The 25,427-nt window shown below is 35.3% G+C and overlaps 1 protein-coding gene across 1 annotated transcript in view; it reads left to right on the top strand.

The window, feature by feature from the left end:
• LOC129227065 (uncharacterized) overlaps nucleotides 1-25,427 on the top strand; it is a 252,824-nt gene that overhangs the window by 162,563 nt on the left and 64,834 nt on the right. Inside the window, exon 2 of the mRNA XM_054861710.1 lies at nucleotides 10,810-11,276. Within this exon, the coding sequence (XP_054717685.1) occupies nucleotides 11,069-11,276 (208 nt within the window). The 5' untranslated portion in view covers nucleotides 10,810-11,068. The remainder of the gene's footprint in view (nucleotides 1-10,809; nucleotides 11,277-25,427) is intronic.

Raw genomic sequence — 25,427 nt, 5'->3', positions numbered from 1 at the left:
GCGTCAGTTACCTTGTCGAAGGTGAATCAGTTTGGTTGTTTACCTTGATTCTTTTTGCAGACTATCCCGTGGATAACGGGGCTTCTTTGTTCTTGTCCGCGCATGCGTGGTCGTTTCTGATTTAATGATCCCGTTAATTTGCGGTTTTAATCACTTGGATGTCTGTGGATGTGTGTAATGGAATAGCGGAAACTCGGGATTTGGAAAGATCTGGCTTTGATTGTAGTTATTCTGTGTATTTACTTCGTAATGTGTGTTCGGAAGTTGGTCCCTTTGTTTTTTGGTGTGTTTGCAGCCTTTTTATTAGGAGAAAATATAAAATAATGCGCATTTAAGTTTTGTGTGATGAATTCTAAGTATTGTCAAGCACATGTTTCGAATACAGAATTTGTAATCGGATTCTAAATGAACAGAATCGGATTTTTTTTTATTGCGGGATATGAGGTGGTGAGGACTCAACACACGCAAACGCACTACAAATTATTTAAAAAATTGCCTTCAATGTGTTTTTTGTTTTTCCAACAACTTTAACGTTTTTCATGATTCGTTTCCACGCATGTAAAGTACTCTAAGGACGAAGATTGACAACAAATGTTATCGAAATATATTCATCCTTCATTTTCGAGATCAATGTTTAAAATTTTTAAAGAAATTTTTGTGAAACACTTGATACATCTTTCTTTACCTTATACACTTGTCAGAACGATATTTTGTATAATTATATGTTTTGCATCAACGCAGACTATTTTTAAAAATGTATTTTATGAAGCATCATTATTTATCTTTTATTTTTAAAAATAGGTAACGATATTTAAGCTCAGGCGGTTTTTTTTGCTTTCTTATGTCTAGTTCTATCTATTTTTTTGCGAGATGGTGGGAAACTGTCAACACGCTATTCTAAAAAAAAAGTTTCTTTCTTTGTTTTATCTGTTCATCCTATTTATTTTAGTTGTTATTGTTTTTTTAATTTTTAATGCTATATCGCATTATAATTAGTGCTTAACTTACATGCGAGTTCTTGAGAACCTAGCACCTATACTTTTCAATTTTTTTTTTTTTTTTTTTTTTTTTTTTTTTTTTTTTCCAATTTAATGAAAATTTTTATGTACTGTGAAAGCACTTATTTTTGCGGGGTATAATTTTCGCGAAAACGAAGATATCGGTGATTTTGCAAGCTGAAAATTTCGCGAATGTTTTACGAACAGAACAGAAAGTTGATTAAATATTATTTCGCGACGATTAAATTTTTGCGGTTTCGATGTGTTCGCAAAAACTAAAACCTCGCAAAAAAAAGTCTTTTTTTTTCAGTATTAGACGGGGCACGACTATCTGCGCATGAAAATACATTTAACCAGGGTTGGCAAGTTTCTGCCGAGGTGGTTAAAACCACTGGTAGAAACCGGTTAAAACCGGCATGGCAAAAACCCCTTTCTGCCACATTTGTGGCAGAAACTGGCAAAAACTCAAAAAATGACATAAAAGAAATCTTTGATACCCAATAAGAATTTAGCATGGGAAAATAATGAAATGTTAGCCAAAGCACAGTTTAATTACAATATCATTAAAAATCAAACATTATATTTTTTGCACTCTGCAGCTGTCTCTAAGAAAAGGTGGATTGAAAATATAAATGATTTCTTAATTTAATATGAATAGAGGACAAATAACAGAATACTCTCGCAACAGAAGAACTAGATGGCAAAGCCATCAAGGATCCAGCAAAGATTCATGAAACTTTCATTAATTGTATATATTTTTTAAACTGGTCCACTATGTAGTAACTGGGGTGGTTTTAAAATTTGACTGGAAAAATAAGTTTTGGGAAATAGGGTCAATTTGTTTTGTAAAGCTGTGATATTAGGTATAAAATCGAGGATTGGCAAATAAAATTCTGGCATTTTCTTCTTGAGCACATGATAATTTTAATCCCAAGGATTTTAGATGACGCGTATAAGCTAGCAAATGACAACCAGTAACTGCCTGTTTAAATCTGTATGTCACTTCTTTTTCTTAAGTGCCCTTAAGATTCTCATCCTTTAGATTAATACAATTGTTACGAACATCTGCAGTTAAACAGTTCTCTTTCTGATCAAACTAAATCAAAGGCAATTACTTTTATTTTTTACAATGATGAAATGGAATTACATTTTTTAGTTTACTTAAACAAATATCATTTTGTAATTGCTTGAATTAATAAAGATGCTTTTTAATTTTTGCCAGTTTCTGCCGGTTTTTACCGGTTATAACCAGTTTTTGCCACCGGCAGGGCAGAAACCAGTTTCTGCCGGCAGAAAGCCAACCCTGCATTTAACAGATTATAGGACTCTTTGCATATCTTCTGCACATTAAGCACTGCTTATAACGTAACAATATTATGTAAACACACGAAAACGTTTTATTGTTCTGCACGCTTACAAAATCATTCATTACGAAGCGGAGGTGGTCTCCATTTTAGCAATCCATGATTTATGTCAGCCATCTTGCGTAGGTGTCGTCTGCTGCTTTTCACAATCAAAATCTGTTTACCCCGGAACGCACCCTCTGTTTGCCTTGCCTCCATCTGCGTAAACTGTGCCCCATAAAGATGCCTCGTCAGTCGTTACGTCCGTAATGCAATCTTTTGTTCAGTCACTTGATGCTGCAACAACGCTGTCGACGCCTTCTCTCGTTTTTCTCTTTTTATGCAAATTTTGAAAGGTCGTTGACTTCTAGGCCGGTCAACGTTCTTTTTGTCCTACTGGTGATGAATTAGGGTGATGTTGTTCGATCCCATTTATTTGTTCTTTAGGTTTTCTTATGCAGAAATTTTCATGTGCCCGGTTTCGTCAAATGGTGACGTTAACAATAACAGGACTAAATTTGAGAATGTACGCAAGCTGGAGCTGTGTTGATTTGATTTCGTCACATACTTGGACCTCCTACGAATAAGCTGTCCGATTTTCATGTCGTAGAGAAATATATCGCTCTTACTGCATTTTTTTTATGTATGCTAAATGTCCTTCCGTCGATTCATTTCCAAAACCCTCAATCATTCTATTTATCCTTCGTAGTGCTGATTTTATGTTGTACTCATAGTATAATACAGAATGAGCACAAATACTAACGAACCCGATTTCATTAAAAATCTTATTTTTGAAACTACTGCACATATTAGATATTACGATAAGTGATACATGAATGAAAAGTGAAATGTACCGAGTTTTTTTTTTTTTTTTTTCAATAAAGCTCAATTATACAAATGTACTGTATGAGGAGCACAAAATGTCCAATTTCAAATGTTCAAATGTTGGACCTTTCACGACAATATCCAATCTGAAATTCAGTTCATTCCACTCATTTTAGAGTATCACACTGTCAATCAGGATTATTATTTTTTTTTTATTTTTATTTTTTTTTAAATAATAGAAGTTGGGATTTTTTTTATTTAAATCGGATTTTTTTAATTTAAATCAGGATTTTATGATTTCTTTAAAATCTTCCAAAATTTGTAGATATTAATTACTTTACATTTATAAACATAATATTTCATACAATGGATGAATATCCATTCAGCTTACTCTTAAAATTTGGATAAGTTCTCTAAATATTTAATAAAATTTTAAGATTTATAAAGACGTTATAATTTTTAGATAAGATGTGACTTTGTTTTATGCTTTGTTTAATGATAAGGTTTCCATCATGATGTACATTTTTAGTGTAAAATAATACGTTGAACAATTAATTTTGTTCTGAACTGTAATTTTGGAGTAAAAGCAATATTGCAAGAGTCTGAAAATCTGTTACACACACGAAAAGAGAGATTAGTGTAGTTTTGCCAGGTGACATACTGCTTGTATAATGCAGTGTAGTTAAACTTATAGCAACACATTCTAAAAATGAAAAATTAATTTATAAAAAATAAAAGCTGATTTTAATCGATGATTTTGTTTTAAAAAAAAATCACTTGATTTAAATCTGCACAAATTTGTTCTTGGAGTTTTTATAGTGTCTTTGGCATCGGGGTTTGTTAATCAGTGTCTTTGACGTAACCTTATAAAAAATCACACTACGTGTGGAACTTACTGGATTATGGATTAGACGTTTCTCCTGGAATAAAAGGCTCACACATCGAACATTTTAAAGCGAAAAAAAAAAAAACCTTTGGTGTATTTTTAGTTACATACATTTATCACTTGTTGTAATGTATGCAGTACCGAAAATGTGTAAGATTTTCTAAAACTTTCACCATTTGTATTCACTCTGTTTATGAATTGATGCTCTTTTCCCACGAAAAAGTAAATTTCATGAATGTTTTTTTCACAAAAAATAATGATTATACAAATGCTTAAATTTAGAGAAGGAAAAAAAAAAAAAAACGGTAAAAACGTTTAAATCTACATTTTTTCAAATTTATCTTAAAGTTGGAGTGGTAACTTGAAGCGTATTTTCCGTACTCGACTAAACATTTTGGTACTCTGCTTACGCCCAACAATTATCCAATTCAGTTATAGTAAAATACTGTTAAAGGGCCTTCATTTGCTTAGCCACGGTTAAATCATGCACATAAGTAATAGTGCGCCGTCGAAACAATAACTAGCTCTTCCAAATTTCGCTAAATTAACTCTTTAATAAACGTCTGTTTACAATTTAACGCAAGAGTACTGACCGTGACAAATATACGTACGAAGTACAATACAGTCTCGGTTATCGGGACTAACTGGGACCAAAGGCGATCCAGAGAAACGAAAATTCGGGAAATATAGTTAATAAGCGAAACACATTCTTTCATCGAGATTGAAAGTTCTTTTTACCCCTAAGTCCCCCCCCCCCATACCTAAACCAGAGATTCTCAACGGATGGTCCGGTACCGGTCCGCTGAAAAATTTGACCTGCCCTCAGAGATTTTTGCTTGTCCATGTTAATAAAATTTCCCCCCTTCTCCAAAAGTAATAATAATAATATCCTAAAAGACATTTTTTTGTGTACTTTTTGATTAATTTTCGTAGTTTTCTATGATTTTTCAGCAATGTCTATTATTTATGTATATTATTACAATAGTTACATATATTATTCTTAGCATTCAAACCTTTTTTGTAACAGATCGTTCACACTAAGTTGAGTTTTGATAATATATTGATTGATTCATTTATATAATATAATTATTGCTTAGTAAAAAAAAAAAAAGCTTCAGTCTTTCGCAAGCGTTTAGCGGTTCCGAGTCGAAAATTTTCATCTTTTTCATATCTGTGAATTTCTAAACGAAACATCAAAGTTCACATCGTTTTAACTGCCTGCAATTGCATTTTTTCCCCTCCTTTTTGCTAAGAAAAAAATGAATAAAAAAGTACGAAAGGAAAAAAAATGCTTCTGCCGGTCCGCGGGTCAAAATAAGGTTGAGAAACTCAGTCCTAAACCCCTTGCAAGCGAGCTCTCTACAAGAGTGAACTCTGTAAAAGTTGTTTCTTTGCTAGTGTAGTGTCACTGCAAGAAAAACAACCTCCTTCTTTGCTCTGCTGTACTTAGTACTGAAGTGGAGGGATTTTTTTTTTTTTTTTCCAACTTGTTTCAAGTTAAATATTTATTGTCTTTTATAATTTCCTGTCGGTGGGGCGTCATTTTACTCCCCTATAATTTTGTTTAGCTCTAAAATTGACGCTAAACGATTTTAAATCAACTACTTATGGACATACATGTTGGTACTGGGAGACGTAATTCCATATCAGTGATTATCCTGGTGTAAAATCTTACTAAATCGACGTAAAGTAATACAAATTCGGTCATATTTGCGTAAATTGTTTCTAAAACGATTAGTTATTGAGAAGTGTAAAGGCGCTGAACCTATTAGTTGTTGAGGCGTATTCAGAATGGACTAGTTATCGTTATTTAAATAATACTACATTTACTAACTACCAATGTGTTTAGCAATACGTCATGGAATAATTACCAGCACATAAAACAACTGTTAAATTAACTACTTCATCCAGTTTCTAACTCGAAAATAAAAAATATATATCCTATACGATTTTTATATCACAAATGTTTTGGTTTGTTGAATGCAATAGGTACCACACTTAGCTTTATTTTTGCTTTTTGAAAATTGCTTCCTCATTTCCATGTGAAAATAATTCAGTTAAAAACAACTGTATCATTGATCAACTTTTTTTGGAAGAAATATATTAAATTTCAGAATCGATTTCTCGGAAAGTTTTTCAGAAACTGATTGCAAAAGACGTGCCTTTAAATAACAAGAAGTCAACATTCCTGTCACTGGAAGAAAAGAACAAAATAATCTTTCTTAGGTAAAATTTTTGACCTGGAGAATTCGTTCCGCCACGAGACAGTGGGGGTGACTGAAATATTCATTACTTCCGGTGCCATTTATCTATTTCCAGCAGAGAAAAGAACAATTCCTTGCTGTGAGGTCAGTTCGGTTTTCGGAAAGCGATGTTTGTAAACTTCGAGCAAATTGAAGTAATCCATTTGTCTGTTGCCATGTGCATTTATTTCAAACTTGGGAGTCATTTTTCTTAACTACTACAATTATTTATTACCCTTGCAGGAAAAAATTGAAACTGGGAAAATTGCTATCTCGCTGTGTAAGCTAAGTGTGAGGTCTACCTCAGATAAATCAAACTTTCTGCGATGGAATAGCCGCCTGTCAGGATTTTAAAAATATCCGGAACCTTACACGATTTTAATTGAAATAGGCGAATAAGTAGTTGCTTTTACTCGTCACTTTATGCGATAGTGGTTTTTACGGATCATCACTTTTTTTGTTTCTGATTTCGTTATTCTTTTCTGAGAGATTGTTTTCAAAACAAAGAAAAATGGTAACGTATGAATGCGTTTCTTATTAACTAATTCTCGTATGAGCTACGGTGGAGCAACGTTTATACGTTTTTTAAAAGACTGCATGAAAAAAAAACTTAATGAAAAATCGTATAATAGGTAGGGGAATGTGGGGCAAAGTGAAATGGTGAAATTTTTACGTTATTAGAACTTTTAGTTCTACCCAGGGTTTGCCGATATATATCACTCGATATATATCCAATATTTTGATATTTTCGATATTTATTTTTTCAACTACAGTATTTTCATTATAAACTTTTTTTTCATAGTAAAATTGTTCATTTATTATTTAAAATAACCAAAAAGTTGTGTGCTTTATTTTTATTATGTGTTAATACATTATTAATGTAATATTCCTTTATTATTTTATATTCATTAAATTATTAGCAATGTAACAATTTTTATTCAGATTAAAAGTGCTTGATTAAATGTTAAACGTTGGTCCAAAAAAAAAAAAAAAATGAAATGTCTTATGACTGGTGCATCGATTAATCACATAACTGTGTAAAAGTTGCTAACAGAAGAGAAATGAGTAAAACAGCTAATGCTGAATTAACTTCATTAAAATTGATAAAAATGAAAAATGAGATACTATTAGGTATTAATAATGAAAGAAACCTTAACTTTAATGTTACATATCGTTTTAATAATAATACAAGAAAATAAAGAGTGCATTTACTGTTTTGAGGACTTTAGTTTGTACTGATTGAAAATATCGGATATATATCAAAATATCCGATATATATCAAAATATCGGATATTTTCGAAAATATCATGATATTTTCGAACCCTGGTTCTACCTGTCTTGTAGCAGTTTAACTATGCAATAGCACATTTATCTGACTGGAATAGACTATTCCAGTCAGGAAAAACTTACTGCCGAGGATTAAAGCATATGATAATACAAGCAATTTTCAAAAATTGATACCCTTATTATAATATTTGTTGTAAGTCGAAAATTATGATTGGTATAATAAAATGATGAAGTCCTTGTTTTTAACATTTTAAGTATTCATTGAGACCTTCTAATGTACGGTAGAGTATTTATTTAGTTAATATTATGTTTATTTGTGTTTTAAATATTTTGTGCAGTTAGTCAAGTACAAGCAGGGCGAAGCGAAGTAGCTTGTTTCGTTTACTTATTCAATCATTAACAAAATCACTTAAGTATTCGTTCATTAACTAATTCATTACACTCCTTTAGTAATTCCATTATTTATTCAGTCATTCACTTATTGTCTATTTCTTTCGCTCACACTCATTTATTTTTCTTCATATATTAATTAATTTAATTCGAATGATTCAATAGTCATTTGTTTATTGTTTTATTATAATTTCATTTTTTCATTAAACCTTTTATTTACCGATTCATTTGATCAAAAAAAATTTTTTTATTATCTAGTAGAAATTTTTTTATTAGTAAAATCTTATTTTTCACTTTGCCTCATTAAAAAAATTAGTGAACATTTTCCATCTTTCTTTCAAAGCACAGATTTACTGCCAAAAATAAAAAATACTGTTTCAATGCAAGTTTTATTATAAAATACAATGTTCTTTCTTTGTGTACTCTATTTTCCAAAAGAAATTTCCAATTTATACTTTTTGAAAAAGCTCAGTCATCTTAGCTATTTCACTTTGCCCCACATTCCTCTACACGTTAATATGTATTGGACTCTGCCATGACCGATTTAAAAAACATATGAATGGTAAAAATGTATAAAAGAGAAACGTATATACGGTGCATTTCTTTACATTGTACATCGCCAGCTGTGCCGAACGATACTTTTACTCGTGTGCGACTCTTGCACTATTGAAAGAGACACTTCATTAAGATTAAGAGAACAAGACCTCCGCATAAAAGGTTATTCTTTTCTTGAAATAGTGAAAAAAATAATAATAATTTGAATTTTGACATTTTGAATTCAAATTATGTCTTTCGCAATCACGAGTGTGTGTGTATGTAGGCGTGTGTGCTTGTGTGGGTATGTGTGTGTGTTTGTGTCTGTGTGCAGGCATGAGTGTGTGTGTGTATGTATGTGTATGTGTGTAGATGTGTGTGTGTATGTATGCGTGTGTGTGTAGCATATGGATGCTACCTGCAGACGGTTTTCGCTAGAGGAGCAGCATCTGGAGGGGCCGGTCGACGCTGGTGCTGCAGAAGGAGGCGGGGGGGGGAAATAAAATCATAGGACGCCAAAAACAGTCAAGTGAGAACAATAAGCAATGTGATTGCTCAAAAAAGACTGATCTAAGATAGCAAGATTTTTTAAATTAATTAAAGAAGCGCCCCCCCCCCCCCCCGACACATACACAGTAAAGGGAGTTTGTGAAGAAAAACTTCACTTGCTAACAAGAACGCTTGATTAACTGGAATAGAGCATTATTTTCTGTTTTACAGTGAATAATATTCGTTTCTCCTATAGTTTTTCAGGGCAAGCTCCAATAGATGATAAGAATACTTCGATTAATCGAAAAAGAGTAATTTTCTGTTTTTGTTCCCTATTTTCAGGGTGTTTTCAAGCAATGAATGGGAGGCGAGTTTTTTTTTTTTTTTTGGAAGAAAAAAAGTTTAAGTTCAGCAATCTTGTAACGTTGTATTAGTGCGTTAACTCTAAACATACTAACATTTTATACATTCTTTCTATTACAGCCAGTGGAATGACTGGCTGTGGTAGATATGCAATGTATTAGCCAAAATAAATAAAATACATATTCCAAAGAAAAAAATTGTAAAATATCAACTGTATAATTCATAGAAAAGGTCGTGAAGTCAAATGTGCAAAAGCGATATTATGATACGCCTATTTTCCATGCAAAAGTTCATGAACAATCTAGAGACTGGCTAGTGGTATAATTAAATGTGAACGTTCAAAGTTCTAATGTTTCATTGCGAGCTTCTTAAATAGCAAAATATGCGAATTATTACGTTTTGTACCAGTCAAGTGATTTGAGACCATTTTCAAAGTTAAATGCTTGAAAAATAATCAAACATTTGCTTTACGAAAATATAAATCAATAGTCACAGTAGTTGATTGATTTTATTCAAAGTTAAGCACACTACATACTTTGTTATTTATAAGAATATGTTCAATGTTCTTGGTTGTGGAGTTCATAGGGTTCTTTAAGTTGAAGACGGAGCTTATTCCTGCGGAATTTTTGCCAGGTAACTAGTATACTTGACCACGTGACAACAACCTTTCAACTTTGACCGATTATCCACAGGGGAAAAAAAGAGTTACCGGAGACCTTACATTCCATTTCTGAAACTTTTCGTACGTAGAGTGGTTTTTGATGTCTTCTCCCTTGGCTTACTTGTGTGCTGTGATGAACACCGACTCTACTTTAGGCAACTATATTAGAAGAGCTGACTCATCCGACAATTTGTTTCAAAAGAGATAGCGTGATAAAACTACATTTGGGGCAAACCTAACCTGGAAGCATCGTAATGCTGTGGTTGGGATCTGCGTAGACTTCACAATTCTGCCAGGTTAGGTTTTCCCGAACTACAGTACGTGTACCAAAACTGCATTGAAGAAAACTGATAACTAAGTTTCAGATGTGTTCCTTGGTTGATTTGTTTACTATTTTAGTCTATATAAAAGGAGAATATTTCTTTAGGTGTGAAAAATTCCATTGTTTACTGGAAACATTTGCCGATAAACTATTATTGAATTTCAGAAATCAGTTGTGCTAGATTTTCTCAAAGTGGTGTTTTAAGCAACTTTTCATCAGTTATTTTTACGAAATAGCAGACCGATTTTTATAAAGCACTCTAAAATACTTAGGGCTGTATCAAATGCTCTCTTGTTACAGAAATGTAGGATAAGTCAGCCTGTTTTCTCGAGTGGCTCTATAACTCTACCTACTTGCTGTTTTTAGTTCTTTTTGGTCTATGGTGGAATCACTGTTGGCAGTAATGTTGTGTCAATGTGCAGAATTCATAACAGTGATGCTAATAAAAATCCCTTGTTTGTTTTTCAGGTAATTTAACGAATCTAAAGTTTACCACACCCACTGTTATTCTGTGATTGAAAATCCGTTCTGAAACGCCACCCCTACTCGAGTATATACTATTGGAATCCCTGTACCACTTGCTTCTGAGCGATGGATCCTTTGCTATGTGATGTCTTCCTGGCAGGGGAGGGACCGCCCTAAGATGACGGGACCGTAGTTCGTGGAAGATCACCTCTTCCTCCGGCCATCGTTCTTCATTGATTGACGGACTTTCTTTCACTCGGTGATGGACACCAGGCACGACCTGACGGTGGACCACGCTCGGCTACTAGCGAACAGCAACGGCTACGCGACCATGGACAATTCGGCCACTGGCCACCCTAACTCTCAGCAGCTGAGACCGCCCTACGGGGATCTCTGCCGCCCGCCGGGCTCAGATGCCTCCACGTTAGCCTATCACAGCCGGTATCTGGCATCCATGCCTTTGACAACAGGTAAGCACAATATTTTATTCCTTGTATGCAGGGACGCCCCGATGAGAGCTAAAAATTACCTTATTCGGCATCTTTTCTCTGACGATTCTGCAAAATGATCATCATTCGGCGAAATTTGGAGTTCCATTCGACAAATCATCTTCATACGGCGAAATTTGGAGTTCCGTTCAGAAAAATTATCATCATTTGTTAACATTTGGAGTTCCATTCGACAAAATTATCATCATTTGGCGATATTTGGAGTTCCATTCGACAAAATTATCATCATTCAGCAAAAATTTGGAGTTCCATTCAGCAAATTGAGAATTTCCGCCCTCAAAAAATTTAAGTTCGGGGCGCCCCTGCTTGCACGCTTCCATATAATACTGCTCTCAAAAGAAAAAAAAGGTATACCTCTCTACCCTCAAGAAAGTTTAGGTATACCTTGGGAGAGAAATTTCCCTTTTGGAATTGCGAGGGAAAAAAATGGTCAAGTGACTGATATTTGATGAGATAATTCATTAGTGATCATTGTTCACACATTGTTCATTGGCGTTCACAGTCGTTACGATTTGTTCAAAATTGTATGAAATCAACTCTCCACGCGTTATATTACCTAACGCTTGACAGGGATCCCATAATTTATAACTGGAATCTCCATAATTGAGTAATAAGGCGCGATTGGCTACTGCGCAGATGCATAAGAGCGCCTGAGATCATATGGCTATAGGCAGTCGTCAAGGGATGACTGACAAATCTCCTGACCGAATAGCGGGATAACATTTTATGGTATAATGTTTGACTGCTATTCGGGAGAAAGGTCAAATTGACTGCCCATCATGTAAACTGTGTCAGTGTGTAGAAAATAAATTAGTTTGTGTCTGTTGATTATGATCAATTCCATTCTCTCCTAAAATTAAGTTGATTAATGGAAAATGTGAATAAAAAGAAGTGGGGAAGTTCCTCTTCAACGAAAATTGTGTTCATTGTTACGTAATTGGGAATTATTTGGGATTTAAATTAAACATTCAGCATAGTATTTGCATGACAAAATGTGTTTGCATTTTTATTGTAATTTGTACAAATAAGTAAATTCTGCATTTAAATAAGAAAAAACGTTTGGAGCGCTTTTAGTTTTTTTCATACTACTAATGAGTTGAAAATTGTGTTCATTTTTATATAATTGGGAATTATTTGGGATTTAAACTAAACATTCAGTATAGTAGGGGAATGTGGAGCAAAGTGAAATGGTTAAGATGACAGAGCTTTTTCAAAATGAACAAATGGGAAATTTTGTTTGAAAATTACAGCATATAAAGAAAGAACATTGTATTTTATAATAAAACTTACATTGAAACATTCTTTTTAATTTTTGGCAGTAAAATTGTGCCTTGAAAAAAAAAGTGGAAATTTTAAATTTTTTTATGGGGCTAAGTGAAAAATTAAATATTTTTCGACTGAAATATTTTCTATTCGATTGTGAAAACTATTTTTGAATGAAATAATAAGCAAATAAAAGGATAATTTAATAAATGAAAAGATAATGAAGCAATAAACTAATAAATTAATTAATTTATTAATCAATACGTGAGAAGAAATAAATGAGTGAAAAAATTTGAATGAGTAAGAAAATAAGTGAAAGCATGAATTAATAGGTGAATTATGAAATGAAGGAATGTAAATAAATAAGTTTATAAATAAATACGTAAGTGATTTTGTAAATGATTGAATGAGTAAACGAAATGAACTATTTCACTTTGCCCCATTCATTTTGCACCGCATGCTCTTGACTAATCGTGAAAAATATTAAAAATACAAATAAACTAAATATTTACTAAATAAATACTGCACCGAATATTAGAAGGACCCAATTAATATTTAAATTGTTAACAACAAGAACTTTATCATTTGATAATATCAAAATAATTTTTGACTTACAACAAAATCTTACAGTTTGAGTACCAATTTTTGAAAATTGCTTGTATTACCATATTCTTTGATTTTCAGAGTTTTTTTTTTTTTTTTGACTGGAATAGACTACATATGTTAGTACGTGGTTAAAATATTTCTAGGTAAGTGGCACCAAAAGCGGAGTAAATATTTCACCATTTCACTTTGCCCCGCTATTTTACTTTGCCCCACATTCCCCTACTTGCATGACAAAAATTTGTGCGCATTAATATTGTTATTTGTACAAATAAGTAAATTCTGCATTTAAATCAGAAAAAACGTCTGGAGAGCTTTTAGTTTTGTTCATACCACTAATGAGGGATGGGATCGCATGAACTCTAGGCCCAGGGTCCCACTAAGGCTTGATCGAGCCCTGCACTTAAAGAACGACTCCAACTCTTCAAATTGAACGTAGAATTAAAAAAGAAAAAACACACACAACGGCGAAAATCTACTTCAATGATCTTTTTCTTGCTTGTATTGATTTTTATGTGACCTATTTTTATCTTAATCTTCAAAGAGTGAAGCTTCTTTTTACTTTTCGTTTAAATTTTCCCACAGTTCCCAACCATGCCATTTTTTAAAAATCTTCTTGTAAAGAATGAAAACACAGAAGAAAAAGAAATGAAATTGGTGAAGAAAAAACACACAAGTGAAGCAGAAGCTTTCGAAATCATTGCCACTTGCCTTTCGGGCCGTTTGATGTGTTCGAAAATGAGAAGAACAGGGGGGATCTCGAATGACTCTGGCAGGAGTGGAAAGGAGGAAAACAAACACAAAGGGAAATTAAAAATCAACAGCAGGAACAACAACACAAAAATGAGGTCAGTGGTGTGCGGCGGGAGGGGAGGGGAAGATACCCCCAGGGAAGTCGTGTGCTCTTCACCAGAAAGTCTTCTCTTCGAGATGGGGTGATGCATATCACGCTTCGAAGACTACCTTGGTGTACCATCGCGTGATGGGAAAAAGTGTGTGGGGGCGATTTATATGGGCTGGCTGGGAGCTGGAATGATAGTGGTGCAAGTCAAAAAATATATAATTTTCAGTAAAGTATGGCTTACTGAAAATTATATCACTCACTACTATCATTCGGAATGAATGTTATCACCACTATCTTTCGGAAGCTGGAATGATAGTGGTGTAGGTCAAGACATTTGTAATATTCAGTTAAGTATGGCTTTAGTAGGATTTCTCGCAACTTCTTCTATTTTGTGTACCAGTTGCGCAAATATATGTTAGCAACTTGAAGGGCATAAAAATTGTCCACTTACCTGATCGGGACTTGAGGTGAGATTGATAGTAACTAAAGTCAGTAACCATGCTACGGATTAGACCATCAGCCAGGGACGCCCCGAGGGATGGTTACTGTGACCTACCAAAAACTTCCTTATTTGGCAAGTTTTGTCTGACGATTCGGCAAATCTATCATCATTCGGAAAAAATTTTTGAGTTCTATTCAGTAAAATTATCATCATTCGACGAAATTTGGAGTTTGATTCGGCAAAATTACCATCCTTTGGCGAAATTTGGAGTTCTATTTCGTAAAATTTGGCGGAAACCCATTCGGCAAATTGAAAATTTCCGCCCTCTCAAAAATTGAAGTTCAGGGCACCCCTGCTAGCAGCCGGAATTTTCTGCTTTGAGGAAGTTCTTATAAATCATCAACAGTTAAAAGCACTGGAACGGGTGTAACAACTACCATATCAAGGTAAACGATACCTTTGGTGTCATTTGTTCTCACCTTTTTGCCATAATTGTTACAAATTCATCTTACCATGCCAAGTTCTAAGCATATTCCTACACCTCTGATGCACAGTTGATCTTTTTAATCCAAACTATTTGGAAGAGGGAGAGGGGGTAGTTAGGGGACTTTCAAAACGTTCGGATTACAGAACATATTGTGCTTTTCATGTGTTCTGTATATAACAACCACCTGAATGTAGCTAAAATGTATTATAAGTGTTACAAAAAAGAGAGTTTTGAACCGTTAATAGTCCATTTTGTTAATAGTAAACGTAAACAGTTTTACAGTAGAAAAAATGTACCAATAATCATGTAATGCTGTACGACTGTGCATAATGTGCAAATTACTTCTCTAATTATTTTCTTCTGAACCAAAGATACTAAGCATCTCGAATTTGTGTACATGTAGTTCATCTCGGCAGCACTCGCATTAGAGGACATTCGGATCACAGCAGCTTGGATTAAAGAGTATAGTACAGTACAGCTTCGTTTATGTATACTAATTGGGACTAAAGGCATGTTCCGGGAAATACGTAGATTCGGGGGACGTAAAATCAGGGTTTCACTGTACATTATAATACAAATCCTTCCCTTGATTTGAAGTTGCTTTACAGATGATTTTACAAAACCTTCAAATATTCGAAGCTGTCTTAGGATGACTTGCATCACTCTCATTCTAACCATACCATATACGCTGTCCACCAAGCGAAAATTGGTATTATTTTTGGAATAGAGAATATGGGTTCGAAACATTAGGGTTAACGTCGTTAAGAGGTTGTTTGATACTGATCTGGAACATGCTTGAGTGGGAATTATGGCGACTGCGACTGCCAACTGAAAAGACAATTGCTTGTGAGTATGCACTTTCGATTGCTAGGGTTGGGAATGTTTTAGGGATGGGGCCATGTTGGGGATGGATGTCACGCTTCAAAGAATATCTGGGCATAGTGGAAGGGTAATTAAACGTGATGCTTGGGATTCGTGAGATGGATGTGTTGATCTGTGTGGCGGGAAATGTAAGGGGGTCGGGGAGAAGCCGTTTTTAAGTTCGAGAATGATTTTTTTTTTTTTCTTTCCACGAATTGGAACTTTGAAACCAAGTATGGAAATTTTGAACTGTTTTGTGTCAATGACACTTATTTTTTTCTTCATATTCTTCCCTTCCCCTGCTTTAAAAAGAAAAAAAAAAAACACATTGATTGGGAAAATTTCGAAACAAATAAGAAAAGTTGGAAAGTTTAGGAAATGAAAAGCTTATAGAAATATCATTTTAAAATCCATTCACATATTGTCAGTCGTCCATTAAGCAAACAAAAATGGAAAAAGTTGAAAATAATTCTGTAAAAAAATCTTTTTAAAATTGCTCTTGCATATTGCAGTAACAATTGCATTGTTAAAAATATTTATTTCTAAATTTTGCGTATGATTCAACCAGATGAATTTTGAACAATAGTTTCACAAAATCTTAATCGTTTTTTACGCGCAAATTTTCCCCAGAAGTAATATATTTAGCACAATAACTGTAAGTACTTAAAAGTAAAAATTGCTGCAAATGTATACCGACGAGCCTCGATACTGAAAAGAGGCCAAATCAGCCTAGTTGAAACTTTAGAACTCAGTGACTCTAAGGATACCAGTTTTCAAATACATAGACACTGTCACGAAAATAAATGTAACCATTGTTATAATGGTCCGTGGTCCATCCAAGTCCATGATCCACATCATGTCCATCCAAGTTCCTAATATACTCTCAAAATTTCCGGATTCCCGTTTTATTTCCATGTTTCGAAATTCCTAGTTGTTTTGCATTTCGACGTCATACCAGGGAATAATTTACATGGGAGCGCAGGGGAACTGAGCTCCCACACTCCTATTTCAGTTTAATGTACATTTTTAAATATTTAACAGAAACCAAGCTATTTACTAATGAAAACAAGCTCTCAAGACTCTCTCTTTTTATAAATCAAACCCTCCCTCCCCTCATACACGATAATACTTCATATAAACATGCATTACACGGTTCAGAGCACGGTTTACACAGCTGAAGCAACGCACATTTCTTGTTAAATCTATCATATAAAACTGCGAACAACCACATAAGTTAATGATGATTCCCTGACATGGGGGGGGGGGGGCAGGAACTGGAAAGTGGCATGTGTCTGCAGGAAAAAATAGGAGAATGGTTGCTTAGTTTGGTTTTATGTCATGAAAAGTTTTTCCTGGTCAACATGAAACCCGAAAACAGTAAAAAGATTTTGAACATGCACTGTGTGGAAAAACATACCTTGATCAAAATTTAAAAATAAGAATAAAGTAAACACACCAGTACTGGCCAGTGCTTCAGTAGTGGCCCCTTCAAGATTATTTATATACTTTGAATAAAGATATGAACAATAATAATGTGATTAATATATGAATACTTAATGTAACTATCATATTGAATCAATTGCATTCATTAGGTTTTTGAATATAAAGTAAGCAATGCGAATTTTTCGGATGGGAGAATGTCAGATGGCCTCTACTGAAATTTTCAAATTTTGGAGTGGCAACTACTGGATCAAATTTTAGGTTTGGGGAAAAAATGGATAAGAAATTGAACAAATTGAAATTCTGGCATTTTTAGAAATTGGGACGATTAAGGAAGAGCTATAATACGCTCATTGCGTTTCAAGAGAGGTAATTAATATTATAGACACACAGTTTTAAAATATACTTCACTGTGGCTACTACTAGTGCGTATTAAACCTTAAAGTGGCCATAGCTGAGGATTTATTTTATTAAAGAATACTACTTTCATTTCTTGTTTAAAACGGTTTTAGCTTACGTTGCAAAGTTTTCCAGAACCCAGTAAAAAGCTGTTACTATAACATATATTATTTTATGAACTCGTTCACCATTGTGAACAGTTTGCTTTTGATGCTTTGGTATAGTTTCTTACTTTTTGCATAATAATTAATACGTGTACTGAAATAAAATAAAAAGAGAACTCCATATTTTTTCGATACAGATATCTCTCCATAAGCGCAATTCTCGACAAAAGTCCCGAAAAAGGGGTTGAAAAGAATGAGAGGGTGGAGTGGGGGTGGGGGTGGGGATTACTGGAGCACTCTAAAATATTTTAGACTAGTGGTTCCTAAACTTGTAAACTAAAGGTTCTCTTTTGAAGTTTTGCATTTCTTCATAGCGCCCCAAGTGAAAATAAGACTAACCTTAACCGACAGACATAAACAAATAGAACATGTGCATCTGCATTGCATAGCCCCGTCTTATGTTACCGTTACACCGCGTGTTATTGCAATCAAATTTAACAATCAATAAGTCTCTGATTGTTTTTATGGTTATTGCAAAATTTAGTGAAGAAGATGGGAGCGGACGCGCAGTTAGGGGATCACTGTTTTAATAATGAAACATCACTTCCGCCGATTCCTGCACCTAATTCGTGTTGAACTGAGTGAACGCATCTTTCATAAAACTCTATTGTCAGGTTAACCTTCAAGTATAGTGATTTTTCGATCATTAAAATCTCACCACCTGCTTTATGAAGGTCGCTGATTCTTGATTCGTTTTACGAAATTGAAATCGGTAATTCTCTCTCTCTCTCTCTGTCTCTTTTAAACCGAAGTTAGTGCTTAACTCTTGCTTACAGAGAAGTAGTTTTTTTCCCTTCTTCTTCCAATAATGCACGCTAATAATTCATTAAAAATGAGGTTAGATGAATTGCACCGATTTTGAAAAAAAGTATTTTTTGGTGCTTTGTTAAAGTTTTCTGTTTAGAGCCATTTTCATCACAAAGCTGACTCTTTATGAAATCATCATCTTTTAAGAGCTTAGTGACCACTCAGAAAGAAGTATGTAGCTCGACAACGAGATAACCCCTCAGAAATATTGCCAATCCTAATCAGCTCATACACATGCGTTATACACAGACCGAAATGGGAAAATGTGAACTTTCACCGGTGATTCACAGGAAATATTCGATCTTCCACCGATGTCTTCGGCATATGAATGTTTACGTTCACTGGCTATTGTTGACATTTACAAGGGTTTCGGGCCTTCAGAGAAACATGCGCATGTAAGGACTTTTCACTCCAGGGTCCCCCGTCCGTACCTCTATTTGTGGTTTAACCAGTTGGATTAGACCCTGAAGACAGCTCTGATTTTTTGATCCAGATCAGAAAACGAGCAATCTCTGGTCCAGCACCCCCAGAGGTATCGTTTCACTTGAAAGATTTTGTGACCACGAGCATATTTAACGTCCCCTAGTCACCATTAAAGAAGACCGTGTAACTTCGACCGGCTAGGATCGAACCCGGGCTCCTCCGGTGGGAAGTCCGATGCCTTACCGATCAGGCCACCACGGCCCTGCATGTTCGAACTGTGTGCCCCCCCCCCCCTCCAGAAGAAAATTATCTTTTGTTAAAAGACCCTCCACTCACAGGAGGCAGTTCTGGCTGCGCAAGTGCAACTATATTGTTATCCTTTTTTTATGGACACTTACTGAAAACTCTGTTCCCATGTCAATTCACACGGCCGATTGGTTCTAATTACGCCTTTCACTTTGGCGCGGGTTCTTCCGATTGGTGGAGAGCTCCGCTCGGAAATTGGAATGTTTCAGCCCCGATCGGAGTGTGCAGCCTCCCTCCGGTGTGACCCACTAACCACCGACGGGTACGTGAGCGATCTTTAAAAGGCACTTCGTTATTTGGAAGTGAAACGGAAAGAAAAATTACCACTCGAAACAAACGACGAAAATCACTTCCAACGAGGTTACAGTTGCAGTCAATGACCGACCGCTCATGTAGTTGGGAATTTGTATTTAGTAGGGCAAGCCGACGCCCATGAGAGTGGAGATGAATTTTTAGTGCAGCCGCCTGTCTGTCTTTCTCGCTTTATGCGGAGGATGGAGCGCCTGTCTGGCCGGCTCCTCAGCATCTGGTTAATATTAAAGAGAGTCGTGCAATTAGTTAGAGTAGTTTATGGGTTTGTTAATACAGTGTATGTATGTCTTGCAAGCGAATAGTTTTCGCAGGCATTAAGAATTTTGGTTTTTTCTTTTACTAGTTCTTCCTGTCCCTAGAAACTTGCGCTTACGTTTTACAATGTATATGCTTTTCAGCATACAAATCACATTTTTGCATGCATTGCCTGTCGTGATTTTCTTCAACGACCCTGTTTCTGTTACTGAAAACTTTTCCTTTTTTGTGTATTAAGTCTAGTTGCAGTTAATTTATGGGCTGCAATATTTTTCTTTCTTTCTTTCTTTTCTTTTTTTTTTTTTTTTTTTCTGCATGCAAATAATGTTTTCGCATGCATTTCTAATCTCGGTGTTCTTCAACGATCTTTTTTCTGTCATTGGAAAGCTCGAAAATTTTTCTGTTTAAATCCAGTTGCAATTAATTTATGGGCTGCAATGATTTTTTTTTTCTGCATGCAAATGATATTATTCTCGATACATGAAATACACTGCCAGCTCAGTCATTTCCAGCCGAGGACTGCAGTTTCGTGCTTATTACCACTCATCAGCCCGGCATAGGAAAGTGACTGAGCTAGAGATGGAAAACCTCTTAAGGAAGCCAAGAGTGCCAAAACAAACTGGTAGCTAATATAGAATTAGCGTTGACCAGACGACTTTCCTATGCCAGGCTGATGAGTGCTAATAAGCACGAAACTGCAGTCCTCGGATGAAATTGACTGAGCTGGCAGTGTATTTCATGTATTTCTGCTTTATCCCTGGCTATTGGGCGGTAATTTACTGAATATTATTCTCGATGTTCTTTAAGGATATATTTTCTGTCATTAGAAAGCTGGAAAACTTTTCTGTTTAAATCCAGTTGCAATTAATTTATGGGCTACAATGGTTTTTTTTTTTTTTTCTGCATGAAAATAATATTAGTCTTGATGTTTTTTAAGGATATATTTTCTGTCATTAGAAAGCTGGAAAACTTTTCTGTTTAAATCCAGTTGCAATTAATTTAAAGGCTGCATTGGTTTTTTCTCTCTTTCTTTCTTCTGCTTGCAAATAATATTTTTGCATGTATTTCCAGTCTCGATGTTTTTTTAACTATCTTTTTTCTGTCATAGGAAAGCTTGAAAACTTTTCTGTTTAAATGCAATTGCAATAAATTAATGGGCTGCAATGTTTTATCTGCATGCAAATAATATTTTTGCATGCATTTCCAGTCTCGGTGTTCTTTAACGATCTTTTCCCTGTCATTGAAAAGCTTAAAAACTTTTCTATTTAAATCCAGCTGCAATTAATTTATTGGTTATCTGCACACATACTGGGTTTTTCATATTGAACGGGACAAAATGAAAGCAGTCCTGTGAACGTTGTTATTGCGTTCTTGTAAAACATTAAACTTAGCCAGAAACTACAGTGCTTCAGTTTCAAAACTTCTCTATGTGTTACCCCTCCTGTGACACGGCAAATATCTACATTGAAATTTCGTTATAACAAACTTCATGGGACTGCAAGATTTGTTCGTCGTAGCGAGAATTTTGTTGTAACGGAATTCAAGTAATATAATAGCAATTAAATTGACACTAAAAATGTATTTCGTTGTATTGGTGTTCGTTGTAACGGAACTTCAGCAGTCCGTCTCTCAATGTTGCTGTTTCAATTTGCCTTGAATTTACATGAGAAGACCCTAAGAAAGAACACTTTGCCTTTACCTATGTCACATAGGACAAAATCACCAAGGAGTTACTGTCCGATATTTTAACGCGAAACCTTACTCGAATTTTGCGCATACGTCAGGTCTCTTCTGATTTTATCAAAACAGGGGTGATAGCAAGAAGGAAGTAACGAGCAAGCAAAAACTGAATGCATCGGGAAGTGCGCTTCTTTTAAAAAATCACCCCTTTTTCAATTGGAACCTTTCGCAGCTGCTAGTCGCGGAGTTCGAGAACAAACAGTAGGGTTGGGTATCTTGGTGGTCATCATAGCAATGGCATATTGTTTGACCCAACACAGCCAAGCCATGGGGTAAACTATCAACCTGCAACTGCTTCACCCACTCTTAAATAATGTGCTGCTATGCGTGGTTCCTTACGGATTTTTGTGCAAAAATGTCTTTGAATGACGATCAACGATGATGTTTTGGTGTGTTCCAAAACACAATACATTTTTTCCTGATTTCCAGCTTTAATAGCGCCATTCTGATTAACAGTACCCGTAATGGAAAATTTGTCTGGGAGATTTTCCGCTGTTGCTGTATAAAACTTACATGATTAAAGCTTTAAAATTAGTTTGTTTCGGATAAGGAAACCAGTTACAGTATTTGTACCATGCTATTCTTTTTGTCCCGTTCAACATGAAAAGCAACCTTAATTTTTTTATGCATTGCGAGTCTCGATATTCTTCAACGAACTTGCTTTTGACACTGGAAACTTCTCATTAACAGTTTCTCTTACTGGTTCTTCAAAGAGAAAGTACTGTCAGTGACATTTGCACTACTGCAAAAATGGTTGCAATATTTTAATTATGTCGTTTTTCAATTGATATTTTTCTGTTTATTGGTGATGTAGTCCAGGTAGTACTCGAACAGATTTAATTACTCTTAGCTAGACTCTGCAGGGGAACAACAAGAGTCACTCTTGTTACAATCCACTCTGAGCAGTGGATTGCACCTTGAGGGACCCATGATGCTGTCCAGTCTTACTTGCCAATCCGTATATGTATCTGTAGTAATGCACACGTCTGCATGTGGGACATTGGTCTTTTTCAGTAACCTCACATTCCATTCTCCTTCCCAAAAATTCACCTCTAGTTCTTAGTTTCTAAAATATCAAAATCCTCATCCAAGCTGACATATTTATAAGATATATCGTCGCCTCAGAGCTAATTTGGATTATCCGCGGAATAGGCTACCGCGGATAAGCGAATTTGACGGATAATCTGCAAAATAGATACGAAACGATACTAGTGTATACAATAGTTAGAAAATCAACATTAGCTAAAAACTGTAAGTGTTACAGACTGCGGATAAGTCGCAAAGCGGTAATCCACCTGCGGATAGTCAAGAGCTTAATGTATTAAGACTATCCGCCTCCTATCTAAAAATGCCAACCTGTGAAGATTATGACCATTATAATTGGAGCAGGAAACTTCAGACCTGGAGCTAAAAGGTTGGACGTGGTCGAAGATAGTTGTTGTTACTGTAGTATTAGTTGCTTTATTTTCCTGCTTTGAAATCAATGCAATATAATTAAAAAATCTCAAAGCTACCCTGCGTAAATCAGGCCATATTGATATCCATCCATGATCTCTTGTTAAAAACCCCATTATATCTCCTTCCATACGTTTCATAGCAAAACCCATTATTTATTTATAATTCAACCCCAGGAATACCAGCCGTACCCGCTGTTTCTACGGAGAATACAGCTTTGCCGCCAACCTCCCGGCCTCCCCCTTCTGAATTTCAATTAAGTCATCAAGATTTGCCGGTGCAGTAGGCACGCGCGCCTGCATCTGACAATTTTCTCCCCCATTATCTCCGGCCTCTGTTCTCGATCGGGAGTGAACATGGGAGATTCCCTGTTCTCCAGACATTCCCATTGTTCATGACTCACGGCTTAGATTATTCATTAATATGTGAGGGAATGCATGTGCACCGGCTAATTTAAATGCGAGCTATTTAGCTTAAAAGGTCATGAAAACTTAATACCTGCCCCGTGGTTTTTTTTTTACTTTTTTAAATTATGCCTTCTGTGTTCGGATTTTGAAGTAAATTTTCATTTGTGAGTGCGGTATAGGTTTACAGGGAGGGAGGAGGTCGACCCCTCATCCAGGTATCATTAATTTAACCCATATTGTCATTTTTGTATTGTAATGTATAGGATGTATCTGTATATAGAGTCTTGCACAGTAAAAAAAAAAAAACTAGTTCAGATTTATACATAATTGTTTATTTATTTTCATATTTATTTCATCAAGCTACCCCCCTCCCATTCTCACAATATTAGCTAAAATGATGTAGGTGCAGGGGTGTGCACGGGGGGGGGGTAGAAGAGGCACCTGATGGCCCGAGCCTGAAAGGGGTCTAATATTTTTAAAACGGCGTGAAATATAGGGGGTAAACAATATGGAGGGGATCCCGTGAAAGTCATTTTGGGACGGGTCCCAAAATTTCTGGGCACGCCCCTGTGTAGGTGGCGCTATCATCGAAAACTGAAAACATCGTCTATGAAAAAAGAAACTTCCAGGAGCGCCGCAAAGGAGTGTTGAGGGTCTATCCCTTAGTACCTCTAGTTTAAACATATTGCCATTTCTAACATGATAGTTTGAATCCATAACTACTGTTGTGAGTTGTGACCAGAAGGTAAAGTCTGCTACTCCGAAATATACCGTTTACTGAAAGAGAGTTAACTTATAGCAGCGAAGTTTGAAGCATAAACTAATTTTTAATCAATGACCCTAAAGTGTCCCTAAAATGCCACGAATATGGAAAGAAAATTGTGCATAAAGAGGAAATATATCAAATTAGTAACATATTGCAAGCAGTGGAATTGGTTGTAAAAGAGAATTAAAATTTGCAAGATGTTGCAGCTTCAATGAGGGTTTTAAACTCGGCTCTCACGAATAGGATAATTGTTTATTCTATTGGTAGAGATATGGATATAATATATAGATAGTTGAGATAGTGGTGTATGATATTCAGTTTATGAGGAAGAATGATAAAGACAAATTTTCACTTTCATCAGAAAAATAGCTTCAATTTGCAGAGAAAAGTGAAATCATAATGAAACTATCCCCAGCCACAAAATTTGGTTGTACCATTCGAGTCCAGTTCTATTTCTCATTTAGTTTTAACTAATCAAAATACAATATTCGTTAAAACAAGTCTTCTTAAATCTTGTCCCAGTCCCCCTCGTGTGCATGAATTGTAACATAAATGTTAGTTTTAAAGTATGCAAATAAAATTAGTTTATTTGAATCGGATTTTACATGGTTGTTTAGTCTGAAGTAGGGAAGGGACATAATGCAAAAGCTATAAAATCGGTCTCAATCCTCCCGACTCGGGCCTAATTTTAATTATCCACCATCTCCCTGGCAAAAAGAACATTCTTATGTCCAAATATGGCATCAAATTTGTGGAACGCGCTTGTTCTTATTTCATTCTAATTGCCTTATGTATATTCAACATTGGAAGTTAATTAAAGACACATAGAATACAAACGTATCAACCGCTTACGTTGTCATCCATTATGCTGTAGAAAAAAATAAATCGAAAATTGCAGGTTGCTACGCATCAAGTCGATTATTTTAGCAGCAACAGGAGTCACCCCCTAACGACGTCACATCGTTCCAGTTCCACCTGGTTCGGGAACTTTTCTCGCTCCTAATTGATAGCTGAGTGTTTAAGAGGGGCATGATGACCCAATAATCGTTCGTCTGAATGCACGCCACCCCCTCTTCATTTATTTCCCTTCATCCCCCCCCCCCTATCTCCCCATTATAGCGATCAGCTGTGCAGCGTT

Source organism: Uloborus diversus, chromosome 7 (assembly GCF_026930045.1).
Source record: "Uloborus diversus isolate 005 chromosome 7, Udiv.v.3.1, whole genome shotgun sequence".
Lineage (NCBI taxonomy): Eukaryota > Metazoa > Arthropoda > Arachnida > Araneae > Uloboridae > Uloborus > Uloborus diversus.
This window is presented reverse-complemented; position numbering and strand designations above follow the sequence as displayed.